Genomic DNA, 15,244 nt, shown 5'->3' on the forward strand with positions numbered 1-15,244 from the left:
TGTTTATTCTTAGGTCTCTTGGAACAAGCAGAATTTCGTTTGGATTATCGGAATCGTTCATATTCTGCATCGGTTGGGCTTGTGGTGGAAGGTCGGATGGGCGTTTGGGGGGACTTTATGTAACCAGTAACACTTTTTCAGATTCGTCTCACACAATGTCAGTGACTGCATGCTATTCTCGTGTATGTATGTGTACTCTCCTTTTGCAGGACTGTCATACTTTGTAAAGGGAATTGAATGTTACATACCGTCGCATGTAAGCATATGTGAGCAATTTAAAAGCGGTCTTCGGAAAGTGGGTGGCCAGATGTCTGATCCAAGGCCAAGAGTGATCCGAAGCAAGCGACATCGTGGTCCCCCCAATCGCCACTTATTGAGTGTCAAATTTCCAGGCTAAGACGAGGGCCCACAGCGTACAATAACCGAAGCATTTTGGAAAGCAGTACAGTACGAATATACAGTGAATTTGGAGGAGGAGCCCACATCGGATGCGCGGGGGAAGTGGGGCACTCTTCAAGCGCAGAAAAAAATTTAAGCTTTCCCGTTTCCACTGGTCGCATACATCCTTGCGTTATATCTTCAGAGCAACTGAGTCGAGGGTAAATCGTTGTTTTTATTCGGTGTAATCCGATTGGAAATTCATTTCCTGATTTCCATTTGCATTCGAACAAAGAATACGATTTGCCCGAAAAAAGCTTGATGTCATTCGATGTTTCACAAAGTTTTCTTTTGGTAAAATGCTAAGTCAGGCCAAATCAGCATCAAGGGGCCCCCGACAGATCAATAATATATATAAAGGACGTTGGAAAATGCGGGGCAGTAGTACCTCCTTTTATACCTATCGCACAATGGGCAATATTTTCAAGCTCAAGGGTAAAACATTGTTTAGAGCCTCTACGGCTATGGCCGGCACAGGTTTCTTGCTCTTTGGTTACGATCAGGTTAGTGGTTGTAACATACAACGACGGATGGCATCATCTTCTAAAACTGACTAAATGCAATCTTATACTAGGGTGTCATGTCTGGTGTCGTTGCCAATCAAGAGTTCTTAAGATGGATGGGTTACCCCAACTCTGGTTTGAGGGGTGCCATTGTCGCTCTCTACGAAATTGGATGTATGTTTGGTGCTTTGTCTTGCGGTCGTCTTGGTGACTGGCTCGGTCGTCGACGTATGATTCGTCTTGGTTGCTTCATTCTCTGTATTGGTGCTATCATCCAAACTGCCTCCGTTAACGTTGGTATGATGATCTTTGCCCGTATCCTCACTGGTGTCGGCAACGGTATGAACACTGCTACCATCCCTGTCTATCAAGCCGAGTTGTCTCCACCAAAGTCCCGCGGCTCTCACGTCGCCTTCGAAGCATCTTTGCTTACCGTCGGTGTCGGTATTGCTTACTGGCTCGAATTTGGTCTTTACTTTGTTCAAGGTGACTTTGCATGGCGTTTCCCCCTTGCCTTCCAGATGGTCTTTGGTATCATCCTTTTCTTTGGTACTTATCTGCTTCCCGAATCTCCTCGTTGGTTGCAATCCCACGACCGCGACGAAGACTGTAAAATTGTCTTAGCACGTCTCTGGACCGACGAAGATACCACTCACCCTCGCTGCATTGCTGAATGGGAAGAAATCCGTGACGGTATCGAGCTCGAACGTCGTGAAGGCATCCAGTCCTACAAGGAATTGTTCAGAAAGGGTCGTCTCAACAACCGCTACCGTGTCTTGCTCGGCATGGGTGGTCAGATTATCCAGCAATTGGGTGGAATCAACGTCATTTCCTACTATTTGGCCGATATTTTCTTGCAAGCCGGTATGACTCATGCTATGGCCATGTTGATGGCTGGTGTCGATGCTATTCCCTACTTCATCGGTGCCCTCACTCCCATCTACACGATCGATCGACTTGGCCGTCGTTTCCTCATGTATGCTGGTCTTATCGGTCAAGCTGCTACTTTGTTCATTGTCGGCGGCGCCCAATATTGTGTTGAGCAAGGCAACAATAAAGCCTCCCCAGCTGTCATCACTTTCGTCATGGTTTACAACTTCGTCTTCGGTGCTGCCTGGTTGGGTCTCGCCTGGTTGTATCCCTCTGAAATTTTCCCTACTGCTTTGCGTGCCAAGGGTAACTCCATGTCAACTGGTGCCAACTGGCTTGGTAACTTTGTTGTCGCTATGATTGCCCCCGTCCTTTTCGAGTACGCCAAGTACTGGACTTTCTTGATGTTTGGTATCCTCAACGTCATTTTCTTGATTCCTATCTACCTCTGGTACCCCGAGACCAACGGCAAGTCCTTGGAAGAAATCGAAGTCTTGTTCGCCACTCCCGATATGCAGGAAGATGCAAAGTCCATTGCTTCCCACATCGGCTCTACCTCGCAGTACGACGCCAAGCACGACGCAGAGTCTCAGCGTGTGCCCAGCATTGCAAGCCGCCCTACCTCTCGTCGTTTCCCTAGCCACATGTCTGTACCTCGCGATGAAAAGCCCAACCCCGAGTCTGATGCTGGTCAAGTCAAGCAAGGCTATGACGAAAAGACTTCTCCTAACCGCTTGTAAACATCAAGTTTGCATCCCTCCTTGTACTTGTCTTCTTCCACACATCCGTCACACGTATATATTACAGCGATACAACCCACCTATCCACTCACATTTTTACACACAATTCTTCTTCCCTATTGTATTATCCATATACTTTGTCCCTCTCTTCATGATTTAGGCTGAGCCTTTAATTTATATTTGTATTTTTGTAATTCTTTCGTTTTATCATAGAATCTGTTTTCATTCCGTTGCACTATCAACAAGGAAACTGCAATTCTATATCATCATCTCCTTTTTTCAAGTGATGCTTATTTTTTTCTATTTTTCCAGTGTGATGTGTGAGTAACATCCTTTGAGCCCCTTGCATGCATTGAACACCTTTGTCTTCTCAATTCGCCACCCTTGCCGAAAAACAACGACGATGGAAGGGCGAATCTCATTCGGCTTGTCTGGGTTTGTAAACATTGCAAAGCAAGGAACGGCAGCACTTGACAGCAACGAGTGCTACATCTCATGGAGATTCGCAGCGATGCCGGGACCTGCTAAACGATCTGGGTTGCAGCAGCAAGTCCTTAACCTTTACCGAGCTTGCTTCAGAGCAGCACGCCAGAAGCCAGCGGTAGGGCAAACTATTGTCTTGTTTTTGCAAGGGTTATTGCTTATGTTAGTTACTCTTTGTTTAGGAAAACCGGCCACGGTTTTACGCTTATATTCGCCGAGAGTTTCGAGCCCATCCTATCCGTAAAAACGATTTTGCTACCATTGAATACATGCTTCGGCGAGGACAGAAACAATTAGAGACATACGGTTCACCAAGTATCCAGGATATCCATTTGTAGAATCAAAACAAACGAAAACTCTATATCATTATTTTTTTTTGTCTATTGCTGCTTTGTCTCCTCCTGTTGCTGCTGTTGCTGTTTACGATACGCAGCTGACGTGGCTTCCGTGCAAATGTAAAGATCTTTTAATGCTTGGACACACTTCTCTGGTTCAGTCGAGTTGGTCTCGAGACACAGATCGTATGCCTTGATCTCCTTGGTGCAGTGCTCCTTGACGTATTTCAGGATGCCCACGCTGGGTTGCCATTATAGTCAACAATCGCGTTGACATTTCAATGTCGAACATTCACTTACTTTTCCTCAGAGCATTTCGTTAATGCACGCTTTTGTTGAACACAGCTCTTGTCCCAGGAGTCGGGATAGTTCTCGACACACTTTTGGTATGTCTCGAGTTGCAGCGCACACTTCGTTCGAACTTGCTCCAAGGTGTCATCCATTGTCGCCAAAAAAAGGAAAAACTTTTCTGGGTCCTCCCTTCAGCTCCTTTGCTTGTTGATGAAAAATTGCAAAAAAAATGAGATGCTGTTTATTACAGATGATCAAAGCAAGAAAGAACGAGGGATTGTATAAATATAAAGTAAACGTGTATAAAATGGATGTAAAGGATAACATAATATCGTTGAAAATTATCGTTAGATGGCGTGCTTGGGAGTCGGTGGTGGAGGAGACAATGAACGCTGTGCGAACGGTTCAGTCATGTATCCTGGTGAATATCCATTGTGCTCTGCCGTGCTGGGCGACCATTCTTGGTGCATTTCATCGTCATCTTCGTTGTGAGGCTGGAACTCTTCCATTTCCGCAAGCTGGCGCTGCTTTCTCGCCCTCCGGATGAAAAGGAACACCAGCGCGCCCAGGACGATTGCTCCGCCTACACCGCCAACAACACCTCCCACGATAGCTTTGTTGCGGTCACTTAGACCTCCTGACGAGCTATCTTGAGATGACGTCGGTGACGGCGTTGCCGAAGATACGCTCGTTGTTGCCGAGTCGGTCGTTGTAGGCAGTGTAGCTTCGATTGTCGGTGTAACGATGTCTGTGGTTGTGGTATCGGTCCAAAGCGTCGTTGTTGTATTGTCGTAGTAGTCGGTTGTCGTAGTTGGAGTAGGTTGGTCGGTGGTCGTCCACCATTGATCTGGCGTCGTCGTTGTGTCCCACGGGTTCTGAGTGGGGGTAGCTGTTTCAGTGTAATCATTGTCGGTAGGAGTACCATCTCCATTTCCGTCGGTAGGCGTGGCTCCACTGTCATCAGTGGGCGTGGATCCGCTGTCATCTGTAGGCGTATAGTCTCCACTATCATCGGTCGGGGTATATCCACCGTCACCGCTTCCGTCATCGTAGCCGCCATCGTCCGTAGGCGTCGCATAGGGATCATCTATTGCTAGGCAATGTCAGGCGGTGATTCAAAATAAAAGAAAAGGTCGCGCTGTGTGTATATTAGTACCTGTTGCTAAGGATCGTAAAAGATGCAACGAGAAAAATGTAGGCGTTAGGATATCTTGAATAATTGTCACAATGTAGAGACGATCCCTAGAGCAGCGCGCTTGACCGTCGCTCGATTTCTTCTCGATATCTTACCGTAATCCTGAGCATTAACCGGGTCAGCAATCCATATGTTGTAAATGACTGACGAGGAAATGATAGCAGCAAGCTGTGTAGCTATCGACCACTGCATCATCTTGAAAGCGTTGAAAGGGGAAAGTGAAAGAAAGGAAGGAAAAAAGAATAGAAAAGCAATGGAGGACTTAAAGAGAGCGAAAAAAACACACTCTCCAAAATGATTGAGGAGTCCCAAAAATAGCAGCTGTTGCTGTTTTTTTCTGCTGTTGGGTCGTTCGCCAGCTTCCACTTGTGTCCATCTGGCCCATTCTCAGAGTCGATTTTGGGACCGCGCTCGCAGGATCTGGCAATATCCCGACTACTTGACATGATCAACATTTGAATAATTTTCCACCACGTGCTGCTTGCTATATACATACATTCACCGTCAATTCTGTTCTCTTGCAATAATGTTCACGGTTTATACTGTCAGTTGGTACCTGTCATGATTCATTAATATTGAATAACAAATACAGACGGTCTAAATAGTCAATTAATAATGTCGTCCTTTTAACGCTGCCGAGTTATAAAGACAGCGAACATTCAGGAACGACGACGCCGACGACAACGATTTGAAGCTGTTTCGATTTGTTCCCGAGTCGTTTTCTCAATCTTCTGCAATGACAACGAATTTGCTTCCGCTACTGCACGAACACTGCATCGTCTGTACATTCTGTGACATTATTGCTGCTGCTGATACATCTATGCATAAACTTTGGCGAAGAAGATTCAAGAAGGAACAGAGAATCGTACAGTTTTACAGATGGCATTTGTAAGAGGAAAAATGCTATACCATAAGATCAGATTCTTCCTTTGACAATCTTCAATCGGTTATCATGTCAATTGACAGATACTACAGGTTTGGACCTTATGCAAAATATTCCCTTTGGTTTTTTCTCCGGGTAAAACTATGAAGATGGCTCGTTTAACATTCGCGATACACTCTTTTCAGAAAGCGATGTCGTTCCGAGTAAAAATATACAGTCGCATATTGTCAAAAACGGAAGTCGCACTCACCCAAAAATTATTGCGTGTGCTGACAAATCAGATGTCAGATACCCAGTAAGATCTTGGCGCAGCCCATGATCTCCCAATGTAGAGACATCAATCTACTGGGAGAACCACATCATAGGTGCTCTCTGTTGCGACACTTATCTATGCATTTATGAGAATGGGAGACAAACCCTTCGAAATCGCTCAACCTTATGCTATTGGATGCTTCAATAATTCTGGTCATCAGTGTCTCCTTCTCCAGGAGCCTGTTACGCTTAGCTTTGCTCTTGACCACCGACCAGAAATGCTCAATAGGATTGAGCTTAGGCGCGTATGATGGAAGATAGGCACATCGATATCCCCGAGACTCAACATACTTAGAGATATCGTCAGACTTATGGATAGGGGCATTATCCATTACCAGGTAATGGCCCTTCATCTGTGGATACTTATCCATCTCGTCCATTGTAACCTTCAGGAAGCTAAGGTAATGTCCTGTCGCAGTTCCTGTGCTTGTGAGATCAGCATGACCTTCTCGTTTTCTTTTCTTGGCTGGTGGTTGTGGAAGTCTCAGGCTGCATTTTATCAAACCCGAGGCAGAGATTGCACCCAAGACGGTGGTTGTGCGTGCACACGTCTTGGGCACCGTGACCACTGCAGGCGAGCCTTTCTTTGACCAGGCCATGCTGCGCTTCATGTTGATATGGAAGGCGGACTCATCAAGAAAGACACAGTTTTTTCCTGAAGTCCATATCAGTCTTCTCCCATTAGCGCACCCAATCAAGACGCTCTTAAATCTTAGCATCGCTGTTCCTGTCCACAGGCTGAAACCGGGCCTTCTTGAGTGACAGGTTACATTGTGTCCTCAGAGTAGTTTTGGATACCTTTAGCCCCTCAAACCTCTGATGCAGTCGCTCCATCAACTGTTCTAATACTGCAGAAGGATTCTCGTCAATGTATTCCAAGATGACCTTCTTATGCTCTTCATTAAGGATATGTGGGCGGCCACTCCTCTTGAGCTTTTCGAAGATGCTGTCAGGATCCCTTTCATACTGTGTAGCCCATCTTTGTCCTGTACGAACATGAAATTCTAACTTCAGTTTAAAGAACCTCACTTTGTCCTGGTCTGTGTAGATCGTGTAGGTTCGCTTGACAGTCGCTTCTCCCATGCGAACGTCTGCATTCTTTGCAGCTTCGACTTGCACGGCAACGGGCTTGTAGTTGCTCTCGCGAGATATGCTGTGCAAGTACTGTGTGGGAGCTCATGCTGTCAAGAGCATATAGCTCCTCATCAACGACATAGTCCATGGGCTCAGGTCTGCCATGCTCATCAACAATGTGGCCTTGCCCATCTTCATAAAAAAACTGGTTGCTCATTCCCATTGCGTACTATCGTAGGAAGAAAGAAAGCTGGGGGCCGCAAAACCTGACGTACTTTATATAATGTTTGCTACGCCAAGCTTTCTGTGCGACAAGACCTCTGGGCAGGCGACATCTCATTTGGGAACTGCGTCATCCAAACTTAGTAGAGGGCGACATCCCTTTCCACCGGGTGTACATGTTGTGCCACGACGGATCGAAACGACGAATCGTCTTTCGGAATGGAACCGAACTGGCGGAGCGAACGTGCATGGATCAGTAAGCGTACATTGCGCCGATAAAAGTTCCCCAAGTTGCCTTGCTCCTCCCTTCCTATCTGTGAAAGTTTTGCCGTGATAAGGTAAGGCCGTGCTCGGAGTATGTTCGCTCAGGCCATCGTTCTTCCAACAAGAGCTCGTCCGTTACTTCCTCGACAAGACTGTGCTGGTGCTGTAGCAGCTTCTCCCGTAGGTGACGGTGTTGCAGTCCGAAAACGTTTCGGTTGCCAAGACTCTCAGCGCGTTGTTAAGCCGGACAATACGATCACGGTGGTCCACGACCGGGTAGTAATAGCCCCCATTTTCAAACACCTTCTCCGCAATGTGTTCGACTCCATTGGAATAGTAAAACTCTAGGCATGCTCGAAAATAGCCAGAGTCTATGCAGGAAGTCTGGTGGTCTGCCGCAGTTTGAGCTGCTCCTTGCTAACCACTTTTCAATTTAAGACTAATCACAAGCATGATATTTGCCAGAAGCTTCCAAAGCGCACGAAAGAAAAGATGATTAGTAAAGAGGTTTTGTACATGTTAAACACGGAGAGGACAAGCGGCATTTTCTACATAGACAGGTTTCCGATCGGTATAGAAAAGTCATTTCTATACGCCACGTATTAAGTATCTATGCAGGAATCATACCAAGGAGAGCGATACCGTCGAGCCGTAAAAATTCACTTGTGCAGAACAAATGGGTCGCTACTCTATCACAGAGGTAGTTCATCTGGTCAAGCCATTAGGTACCTCCAGAGCGAGCGTGCAGAGGAGAACGATGCGATCAAGTCGTAAAGATTCACTCAAACATATCGAGTAGCCCGTTGTCCTCTCCAGCTACAAATTATACGTACCCAAAGCTTTTAAATTTGCCGATCCAAGCAGTTGCATGCACAGTGTTGTGATGTGGGACGGGAGTGCAAGAGCCTCCACGTTTTTGTCGCGGCCAGCGATTTTTTCCGCAAGTGGGACACTACGAACACTACATGCGGGACACTACAAACCTTGAAAAGTCTATATAAACGTTTGCGAATCTATAAAACCGATCGCGTGTCTATAGTGAACCGAACGCCTGGCTTTGCTTATTAACGCAAGTGAAAAAGTGTTTCTTTTTGGGTTACCTTCTATAAGATTTCGATCTATATAGTATCGCATCTTCTATCAGGCCGTGCGATGCTCTATATTGGCTACGGACTGCCATGTAAAAGAATCCGGGAATGGTACGCATATATCAGATCCATTGACACATTCGCTGTTAAAAGGATTCTGTAAGGTTGAGAGGAACTAAGTGAGGATATAGCTATAGATCTCCTGGCTGAAGTTGAGTTGTTTACAGTTGTAGTGTCCGATCTTGTAATGTCCCTAGCAATTGCCAATATACAAATATTGCAGACATTCATACAGCGTGAATGGAATAGCCAAATGCTGGAATGAACAGAAAAACTTATGAGGCAATGGCATGGCAGGTGTCGGATCTATAGACCCTGTTGCTATAGCGATGCGCACAATATGTGTGAGTTAAACCTCGTTGCTTGAAAGATCAGTTAGAGTTTGACTTTTAGCCAGCATCTGCTCGGCTTTAATCTGCAAAAAAAGCCCTAATAACGCGAGGGAAGCTGCATTAATTGGACTTCAACACGGCGCAGCCGACTTTTGCACGCGTTCCTGGGAAACGACCTTTGACACAATCAGTTACCTTTTCTCTGGTACTGCCCCAAAAAACTGACGGTCTGCCATATAGTCAGACAAGTTTCCATCAGACAAGTTCGCGCTGTGCACCTCCCCGAATGCTTCGTCTAGATGCCATTCAATTCAGACTAACATTCAACGACAATCCAATGGATCTTAACATCCATCATCTGAAAGCTTGCACGCTACTCGCCATCTGGCGGGCACATTGGGCATCAGTCTTCGACGAAAAGCCCTTTGTCCCGAAGGTGGTAGCTGAAGAAGCCACGTCCTTGATCTTGAACCTAGCCAAGGAACAGGATAGAGGTTTGTAGTTTAGTTAATATCAATCAGTTACTTAGAAGCATAGTGTTGGCCTAGTTAGCCACACATGAATAAACCATCATACAAAAAAAAGAGTGTAATATTGACAATCACGCGTCCAGCATCAAAAGGGAAATATGTACCACCATGTTGTACAATCCGTTGCTTCTTCTACAGGAATCGTGGAACATTCCTGTTTAGGAACTGACGTACCTTCCTAAGCAGCTCACCGAAGCAACGGACAAGTTTCATGCATCCAGTGACTTTGTGTACTGTCTTTGCGGTGCATGTAGCACTGCAGATAAACAATGAAGCTGATTTACAAGGACTTTAAATAACTCGTGGTATACTATAAGGTCCTGGATGCTTCTTCCATATTATCCAGAATTTTACTGCAACAGATTTTGCTGCTTATAATCTTTATAATAAAAAGAAATAATCAAAGTTAAATTACAAAGAAGACAATACAGGAATTAATATAAAAAAGTCAAGAGCGAGTAGCAAATGCAGTTGATTGGGAACAAGGGAATTTCATAAGGGCATTACGTTAGTAACTTGCGCTGCGTAATCATAATTGATACTTACACCCCGAAGGGTAATCCCTGAATTCACAGGGGACCAGACCGCGCACCTAGTGATTCTGTATCAGCCTGTGTGCACCGCAGCAAAGTAAACCATTAGACATACTTTTTACCCGTGGGGTCGGTTTGTTAAAAAAAAATAAAACCACGACAGAGGACTTGAAGTGATGCATCGTAGTATGTAGAATCGGAAGAGAAGACGAAGGAGAAGCGCGAAACAGTTGATGTTGGAGGTGGCGGTTCAGGAAAGAGGTCATGTCGGCTACGAAGGCAAGCGTCATAGATCGTACTCCTCGAGAGAGTTGCCAACGTACCGGGATGTTTGAGAGAACAGGCCAAAGGACGAGATTTTGGATCCAGCTCCCTTTTTATATTCGCAGCTGTGATTCAATGCATTAGTTGACGCGTTTCTGCCGTCTTTGAATGCTTATACGTGGATTATGTTCGTAATCGGATCATATTCCTGAAGATTACGTTGGAAGCATCAACGTATGTCGAGGAAGATAACCAGAATACTACCAATCTCGCTACCTGTATTTGACAGAAGATAATGAAGTGCCCTCATCTACAGCATACTACGTATAAATTGTACAGAAAAGATCTAAAGGTTTCCTTTAGTTTCTTGGAAATATTGCTAATACTTTATCTAATATTATTCTGCAAGGCAGGCTACTTGATAACTGCGTTGTTCTATCCATACCGTTTGCCTTATATCAAAAAACTCTAGTAAATAAAACCTTCATAGGCAAGGTTTTCATCGAGTATCCTTGCATGATATTTCCCCTTTCTATATGCTATCATGCAATTTGAAGAATTATTTTTGATCAAAGGCGCGCAGTTTGGAAGGTAACTTTGTCATGGATGCAACAAGAAAAAGGTGATCAATTAGGATGGTGAGTGGCGTTTTCATTTTCAAGATACCTTTTGTTTATAGAAAGGGCAATTGCAAAAAAGCGTTTTGCCTAGTTCTCCTCGCATTCTTTGTTCTAACTCAATCAGAACGATGAATGTTTTCCCAGAAATCCGGTAGATGAAGGAATCTCCCTTGAATTTGCAGTGTAATGTAAACTGGAAATGCAAAGAGATGGATACATGTGTCTAACTAAACTATTAAGATGCGATTGTCGAGATGTGTAGTAGAAAATGCTTTTTGCTTCATAGGAATAATTGATCTGGTGGCAGGACGATAGGGGTTCCCTATCATATGCTGGCATTTCATTAATAATAATAAATAGCTGCCTCTCAGTGGAGTCAGCCGGGTCGTCATCATATATAGACAAGATGGAAAACAGCCATCGTTGAGAAGTATATTTAGGCTATTGGGCTTGGGCTCGCGATCAAAAGTTGGCTTGGAATGAAGGCTGGGCTTCCGAGAATTAGCAACGATACATAGCACCATAGATCCAGAATGCGAGATATATCGATTTGTAAGTCCATTTCTGCGTGTTTCATGTCATGATTAGCGGTAAGACACAATGGTTGCCTTTAGGGGCATAGTACACGTCTCTTTGTAGAACCAGGACAATAGTAACGCGACGTTACAAGGACAAAATATAGATTACTAGATTACACATGAATTAAGGTGATTGACTTGGCATATTCAAACCTGCGTGACTTCCCTATTCCTTTCATTTGTATTAGTTTAGCCTTTTTGTCGGGATGCACGAAAGGCTGCCCTGAAAATCTCCTTTATCCGCCTGTTATTCCTCCGCAAAAGATTAGAAACCGATGGACCCCTAGGCGCACGTGTCGAGATGTGCTTTGAAACAGTTACTGGCGCGTTTCCGCGCACTAGACTATCAAGGGCAAGTTCCCCGATCGCGTGCTTACTTTCTGCAGAAGGATTTTTCCTACTTCACGAGGAATTTGGCTAGTATGCAACACGAGCCATAAAGATTCGTGTAACCTCGTCAAATTAAACTCGAGTTTTCTAGTTCGAGAACGGTGATCTTTTTTATTTTTTACTTTTCGTTTCCTTCCGTCAAGAGCTCATGTTCAAGTACAAACGGAAGAAGAAAGAGCAGCGAGAAGAACCGCCTCAGCCGCCACCAAAAGACGAGGCCGCTGGGTATCAACCGCTGGACGAGATACCTGCAACGGCTCGCGACTTCCGTGCTTCACTGATATTCACGCGGCTCGAAGAAAAGCAGCAGCAACAGCATCAGCAGCCTCCGCTGCAACCGCCCGAGATCGCGGACGCTGATCGGTACTCGGCATTGCCGCTGCCATCGCTACCGGACACAGCAGCAGAGGACACAGCAAGAGCACCCTCTCCTCCACCTGTTCAGCCACCGCCGCTTTCACCTGCGTCGTCGTCGTCAGCGCACTTGCGAAGCAGCGACAGTAGCGGTAGTCACCAGGCACCAGAAGAATTGCCTTGGCAACTGCCCGAAAGTACAAAGGTAACGTACCACCTTTGATTGACCTTCCGAATATTCAACTTATAACTGTATCTATTGCAGCAAGAAAAAGCTGACGAGTCAGAAGAAGAGCCGGTACCGCCGCCTATCATCCCCCGGAGCAGAACTCCTCCACCTACTGGCGATGACAATGATAATAACAGCAAGGAGCGTAAGCAAAGTTTCAGCGATGCCTTTTTCAAGGATTTTGCAGCGGGAATGTCTGCCCCTGAAGAAGAGCAGAGCGAAAATTCGCCGTCGAACGACAAAAGCCATAAAAAGGGCAAGCACGTGAGCAAACTCGATTTAGCTGCATTTGCGCGCCATTTGCACGAAAATCGGCTGTCTGTCATGCAATTGCGTCAGAATAACATTGAGCTGACGGAAGATGACGAGCGTGAACTGATGCGACTTGTCGAAAAGCGAAAAACGATGATGGCCGAAAATAACAACAAGAAAGGAGCAGCTGACGTTGATGTCAATGCAGAAAAGGACAAAATGACAACGATGATGCCGAAACCAACTGCTACAGAAACGCCTCCAGCATTACCTTCATCGCCGTTGCCAGCCACTTCGCAATCAAGTAGCGTCCCTCCACGGCCACTAGATAAGAAGCCATCCCTTTTGCTGCAAAAGTTAACTCGTTCCAATTCGACGGACCTGCATCCAGGAACCAGGAAGAACGCTACAAATTCAGTTAGCGTTTCATCCGCAAAGGCACCTAACGCACCGCATTGGCCGCCTTTCAGTCGGCCATCTGCCAGCTCCTCCCGGACCTCAACCCAAGAGACAGAAAGAAGAAAGCAAGTACGTAAATCGATGTCCATGGATGATATCCGGCTGATAGCGCAAGAGAAGACACTCGTGGAAGATGTCAACGAGGAAGAGGTCCAGCAGCATATGAAACGATCGACAGGGATGCCAATGGAAACCATCGCAGAAAACGACGTCTCTCCATCAACATCGACACCTCGAAACGAGCAGCGGTCGCCCAAGCCGACTTCGAGTCGAAGCCGAGGAATCGGTTTATTTGGCAGTCTTAGACAAGCTAGCAGATCACAAACGTCACTTCGCGGACTCGTGCGCAACCTGAGCAATGCTGGACATTACAGGCACAGTCAGCAACAACAGCAGCGACAACAGAAGCGTGATCAAGAAGAAGGAGGCGGCAACAAATTATCTCCCGCAGCCATGGCTGTCATGAAGCATGCCAGCAAGCAGCAACAGAAAAGCGAGCAGCATCAGTGTCAAGACCAAGATCAGACAAAATTGGAAAATGGTGCTAAAAGCAACAACAACAGCAACAAAGGAACAGAAAAGGACGAAAACATGGAATCGAGCACTGCCGGTGGAAATTTAATTTCGCATCTGCTGGCCAGAGCGACAAAACCTCGGCGAACAAAAACAGTAAATATGCAAGACGAGCAAGAGGAAACAGGTGCAGCATCTAGAAAACAGCGCACGAAATCCCGAGTTGTGCGCCGAACTATCATCTACGTTCCACCGGATTCAATCAACTTTATGAAAACTATATCGCAGCAGCAGCAAGGCAAATTTGAGGCAGCACCGCCGTTGCCGGCAGAATCGCTGCAAAGGATCCGGGATCTGCAAAGTAAGGAGAAAGAAAAGAATGCTGCATCCAAAAAGCCGGATGAAGTACAGGTATCCTCATCATCATCCACGCCATCTGCCGACCACTACTATGACGACGATAGTCTGTATGATTATTACAGATCTTCGATCCCAGATCTGGAGGGTCTCGAGGTCCGAGAAATGGAAGACGGTACTATAGAGTGGGGTATAGTGAAGAAGGAAGGCAATCGCAAGAGTTTCTACATACAGGACAAAAAGACATCGGCATTCCAGTATGTAGAGGAAGAAGATATCGAGCCATTACCGTCGCCTCCTCCGATCCCCCGAAGATCCCCAAGACGTCAGATCGATAGCCAGATCCAGCAACAAAAAAAGCAACAGCAGCAGCAGCAACAGAATTCGTCATCATTATCCATGGATCCTCGAAGAGCCCGGCACATCTCGACTATCACTTCTCGCAAGGACTTGTCCACCACGGACGTTTACTATGCACCACAACAAACATTACCTAGTTTATTACAAATGATTGCAGATGCAGCCGAAAACGACCAGCGAGAAAGCAAGAAGATATCAGTGGAGGAGCAGCTCGATGAGATGATGCGGTCTATACAGGACTCGGAAAATTTTGCCCACGGACGCCAATGAAATCGAACATACACACACAATCCCATACACAATATATACATACGCACTTCTTGTAATTATACGAGCTATTGTTTTTTCACAAACTTCTTTATTTCCTGTCATATGCTTCTTTTTACAAGAATATCCTAGAGGATTTCGTAGAAAAGGCTTTTCAAACTCACATATATAAAAAATACACATGTCTTTTTCTGTCATTCTATTTTTTCCCAAACGTGTCCATGTACTGAACTCATCGTTCGTCATGTAGAAACTTCTTTAAAGTCGATCGGACGGTACTGATTAGAAAACAATACTTCTTTGCTTGTCTCATACATCTAGTTGAATTGAAAATAAGAGAAACACATGACTTTTCATAGAGCGGCCGCTTTTCCTTCCGATTCCTTTTCTTCTTTTCTGTTACCGCTCGTTGTCCAAGGGCAGGCAGGTATGAAAAGGGCCAAATGGA

The 15,244-nt window shown here is 45.6% G+C and overlaps 7 protein-coding genes across 7 annotated transcripts; 4 read left to right on the forward strand and 3 right to left on the reverse strand.

Moving 5' to 3' along the window:
- Nucleotides 1-848: 848 nt before the first annotated feature.
- VTP01DRAFT_4131 (uncharacterized protein) lies at nucleotides 849-2,551 on the forward strand (the record flags this gene model as incomplete). The annotated part of the gene is made up of 2 exons (XM_069382780.1): nucleotides 849-941; nucleotides 1,013-2,551. 2 exons carry the CDS (start codon nucleotides 849-851, stop codon nucleotides 2,549-2,551), a joined length of 1,632 nt encoding a protein of 543 aa, XP_069243546.1.
- A 403-nt stretch (nucleotides 2,552-2,954) lies between these two features.
- On the forward strand, nucleotides 2,955-3,372 carry VTP01DRAFT_4132 (uncharacterized protein; the record flags this gene model as incomplete). Its single annotated transcript, XM_069382781.1, has 2 exons — nucleotides 2,955-3,152; nucleotides 3,217-3,372. The coding sequence occupies 2 exons, from the start codon at nucleotides 2,955-2,957 to the stop codon at nucleotides 3,370-3,372; spliced, it is 354 nt and encodes a 117-aa protein (XP_069243547.1).
- Nucleotides 3,373-3,414: 42 nt separating this feature from the next.
- VTP01DRAFT_4133 (uncharacterized protein) lies at nucleotides 3,415-3,812 on the reverse strand (the record flags this gene model as incomplete). The annotated part of the gene is made up of 2 exons (XM_069382782.1): nucleotides 3,415-3,610; nucleotides 3,670-3,812. The coding sequence occupies 2 exons, from the start codon at nucleotides 3,810-3,812 to the stop codon at nucleotides 3,415-3,417; spliced, it is 339 nt and encodes a 112-aa protein (XP_069243548.1).
- Nucleotides 3,813-4,007: 195 nt separating this feature from the next.
- VTP01DRAFT_4134 (uncharacterized protein) lies at nucleotides 4,008-5,050 on the reverse strand (the record flags this gene model as incomplete). Its single annotated transcript, XM_069382783.1, has 3 exons — nucleotides 4,008-4,753; nucleotides 4,817-4,822; nucleotides 4,951-5,050. The coding sequence occupies 3 exons, from the start codon at nucleotides 5,048-5,050 to the stop codon at nucleotides 4,008-4,010; spliced, it is 852 nt and encodes a 283-aa protein (XP_069243549.1).
- A 972-nt stretch (nucleotides 5,051-6,022) lies between these two features.
- On the reverse strand, nucleotides 6,023-8,128 carry VTP01DRAFT_4135 (uncharacterized protein; the record flags this gene model as incomplete). Its single annotated transcript, XM_069382784.1, has 5 exons — nucleotides 6,023-6,080; nucleotides 6,156-6,803; nucleotides 6,865-7,203; nucleotides 7,750-8,027; nucleotides 8,093-8,128. 5 exons carry the CDS (start codon nucleotides 8,126-8,128, stop codon nucleotides 6,023-6,025), a joined length of 1,359 nt encoding a protein of 452 aa, XP_069243550.1.
- Nucleotides 8,129-9,376: 1,248 nt separating this feature from the next.
- VTP01DRAFT_4136 (uncharacterized protein) lies at nucleotides 9,377-9,652 on the forward strand (the record flags this gene model as incomplete). Its single annotated transcript, XM_069382785.1, has 2 exons — nucleotides 9,377-9,584; nucleotides 9,639-9,652. 2 exons carry the CDS (start codon nucleotides 9,377-9,379, stop codon nucleotides 9,650-9,652), a joined length of 222 nt encoding a protein of 73 aa, XP_069243551.1.
- Nucleotides 9,653-12,153: 2,501 nt separating this feature from the next.
- VTP01DRAFT_4137 (uncharacterized protein) lies at nucleotides 12,154-14,799 on the forward strand (the record flags this gene model as incomplete). The annotated part of the gene is made up of 2 exons (XM_069382786.1): nucleotides 12,154-12,564; nucleotides 12,625-14,799. The coding sequence occupies 2 exons, from the start codon at nucleotides 12,154-12,156 to the stop codon at nucleotides 14,797-14,799; spliced, it is 2,586 nt and encodes an 861-aa protein (XP_069243552.1).
- Between the last annotated feature and the right edge of the window lie 445 nt (nucleotides 14,800-15,244).

This window comes from Rhizomucor pusillus, assembly GCF_041956525.1.
Source record: "Rhizomucor pusillus strain CBS 183.67 unplaced genomic scaffold VTP01scaffold_2, whole genome shotgun sequence".
NCBI classification, from domain to species: Eukaryota; Fungi; Mucoromycota; class Mucoromycetes; order Mucorales; family Lichtheimiaceae; genus Rhizomucor; species Rhizomucor pusillus.